Source organism: Polyodon spathula, unplaced genomic scaffold (assembly GCF_017654505.1).
Source record: "Polyodon spathula isolate WHYD16114869_AA unplaced genomic scaffold, ASM1765450v1 scaffolds_3606, whole genome shotgun sequence".
NCBI classification, from domain to species: domain Eukaryota; kingdom Metazoa; phylum Chordata; class Actinopteri; order Acipenseriformes; family Polyodontidae; genus Polyodon; species Polyodon spathula.
This window is the reverse complement of record NW_024475066.1, coordinates 5,001-8,000: the sequence shown is the minus strand read 5'-3', so window position 1 is coordinate 8,000 and position 3,000 is coordinate 5,001. Positions and strand designations below refer to the sequence as shown.

Here is a 3,000-nt window from a genome sequence, read left to right as displayed (position 1 = left end):
TTACATTAACAACATTGTACATGGTTTTTGTTATAGATTGGACATACAGCAATAAACTATAGGAATTATATTTAAATTCCACTGCATTGACGCAGGGCTCCAGTATACAACAAGCTTGGAGTTTCTCAGTATTTAAACACTCAGCAAAGCAGATCCATTCATTCAAATGGATACAAAACCAAAACAGCACTTCCTACAGAGCAAAGTTTGCACCACTTAAAACAGAAACAATTCAAAAAACAGAAGGTTGTTTCAGCTTGTGTTTGCCCTGGTGCAATAGCTTAGAGGCCATTCTAGTGCAATGAAGCACACATTGCTACCACACCCATGAAGACAATCTTAGTTATTTTAAACAATTCATTTCAACAATATTTATCTTCTACTCACTGACATTGGTATAGTAATGCCATTTACAGCTCAAATTACATTTAAAATGTCATGTATGTTACTGGCAGTTTAATGTGTTGGGTTTGTATCACACATATACAATGCCTATAGAAAGTCTATACCCCCTTGAACTTTTTTCACATTTTGTTGTGTCAGTGCCTCAGAGTTTCATGCATTTAAATGAGGATTTTTTTTTCCACTTATCTACACACCATATTCCACACTGTTAAGGGGAAAAAAAGTTTTTATTGAGAAAAAAATTATATATATTAAAAATACAAAACTGAAAGATCATAATTGGATAAGTCTCCACCCCCCCTGAGTTAATACTTGGTGGAAGCACCTTAGGCAGCAATTACAGCTGTGAGTCTGTTGGGATAGGTCTCTACCAACTTTGCACACCTAGATTTGGCAGTATTTGACCATTCTTCTTTACAAAACTGTTGAAGCTCTGTCAAGTTCCTTGGGGAGTGTTGAATGACAGCAATCTTCAAGTCATGTCACAAATTTTTGATTGGATTTAAGTCAGAGCATTGACTGGGCCACTCAAGGATATTGACCTTTTTGTTCCTTAGCCACTCCAACGTAGCTTTGGGTCGTTGTCATGCTGAAAGGTAAACTTCCATCCCAGTTTCAGCTTTCTTGCAGAGGGCAGCAGGTTTTCCTCAAGGACTTATCTATACTTTGATCTATTCATTTTTCCTTCTATCCTGACAATTACCCCAGTCCCTGCCGATGGGAAACATCCCAATAACATGATGCTGCCATCACCATGCTTCACAGTACAGATGGTGTTCTTTGGGTGATGTGCTGTGTTTGGTTTGCGCCAAACATAACGCTTTGCATTAGGCCAAAAAGTTCCATTTTAGTTTCATCAGACAAGAAAACTTTTTGCCACATGGCTACAGAATCGCTCGAGTGTTTTTTTTGTATACTTCAAACGGGATTCAAGGTGGGCTTTCTTGATGGCGTCTTTCTTGCCACCCTAGGCCAGATCCGTGGAGTGCTTGGGATATTGTTGTCATATGCCCACTTTGACAAGTCTTGGTCATAAAGCCTGTAGCTCTTGCAAAGTTGCCATTGGCCTCTTCGTAGCCTTTCTGATCAGTCTCCTTCTTGCTTGGTCATCCAGTTTGGAGGGACGGCCTAATCTAGGCAGGGTCTTGGTGGTGCCATACACCTTCCACTTCTTAATAATCATCTTGACTGTGCTCCAGGGATATTCAAGACCTCTGATATTTTTTTATACTCATCCCCTGATCTATGCCTTTCACAACTTTGTCCCGGAGTTCTTTTGAAAGCGCCTTGGTGCTCATGGTTGAGTCTTTGCTTTGAAATGCACTACCCAGCAGAGGTAATCTACAGGAACTACTGAATTTATCCTGAAATGATGTGATGCGCTACAATTTAACATAAGTGGAGGCCACCTAACTTGGTGTGTGATTTTGAAGGCGACTGGTTAAACCAGAGCTAATTTAGGATTTCTATTACAAGGGGGGAGGGGAGGGGTGGACACTTATCCAACCAAGCTATTTCAGTTTTTATTTTTAATTCATTTTCTACAAATATATAGAATTTTTTTTTTCACTTGGAAGTTGTGGGGTAGGATGTGCAGATAAATGAAAAAAAAAAAGCATTTTAACTCCAGGCAATAAGGCAACAGAAGGTGAAAATTTTGAAAGGGGGTGTAGACTTTCAATAGGCACTGTGAGTGTTCAGAGAAAAAACTTGGTATGTATTTCCAAGGTGTCCCTTCTAAGTAAAATTACCTGTAACTCTGCCCTCAATCGTCACAGCATGATGAGCAAGATTCACTTCCAATTCAGGGGCAGGAGTGGAGCTCAATCCCAGGGCTCTCCAGTTTATTCTGAAAGAATGGCTCTACTCCTTCAGTTTGACATGCTACCCTTCTCAATGTCTCTGGCTGGCTCTCACTCCTGAGGACCCCCTTCACCTACTGCAGGGTGAGAGAGAGAGACAACGAATCAGACAGCTCTCCACACACTCAAACAAGCAGGGTGGAGAAGTAGGGACTGGGAGGGAGGGAGACTGGCTTTAGTGTGAATTCGCTGGTGTCTTTTTAGGGTGCCTGATTGACTGAAGCTCTTCCCACATTCAGAACAGTGATATGGCTTCTCTCCAGTGTGAACTCGCTGGTGTTTTTTTAGGTGTCCTAACTGACTGAAGCTCTCCCCACATTCAGAACAGTGATACGGCTTCTCTCCAGTGTGAATTCTCTGGTGTCTTTTTAGGTGTCCTAACTGCCTGAAGCTCTTCCCACATTCAGAGCAGTGATACGGTTTCTCTCCTGTGTGAATTCGCTGGTGTTTCTGTAGGTTTCCTGACTCAACAAAGCTCTCCCCACAATCAGTACAGTGATACGGCTTCTCTCCAGTGTGAATTCGCTGGTGTCTCTTTAGGTGTCCTATCTGCCTGAAGCTCTCCCCACATTCCGTACAGTAATACGGCTTCTCTCCCGTGTGAATTCGCTGGTGTTGTTCTAGGCTTCTTGATGCACTGAACCTCTCCCCACATTCAGTACAGCGATACGTCTTCTGTCTTGTATGAATTCTTTGGTGTGTTTTTAGGTTTTCTGACTGACTGAAGCTCTTC

General features: G+C 41.9%; 1 protein-coding gene across 1 annotated transcript in view; it reads right to left on the bottom strand.

Annotated features, from left to right (window-relative positions):
* Positions 1–1,957: 1,957 nt before the first annotated feature.
* Positions 1,958–3,000, bottom strand: part of LOC121312122 (zinc finger protein 239-like) — a 1,350-nt gene continuing 307 nt past the window's right edge. Inside the window, exon 1 of the mRNA XM_041244119.1 lies at positions 1,958–3,000. This exon is cut by the window's right edge and continues 307 nt beyond it. Within this exon, the coding sequence (XP_041100053.1) occupies positions 2,373–3,000 (628 nt within the window). The 3' untranslated portion in view covers positions 1,958–2,372.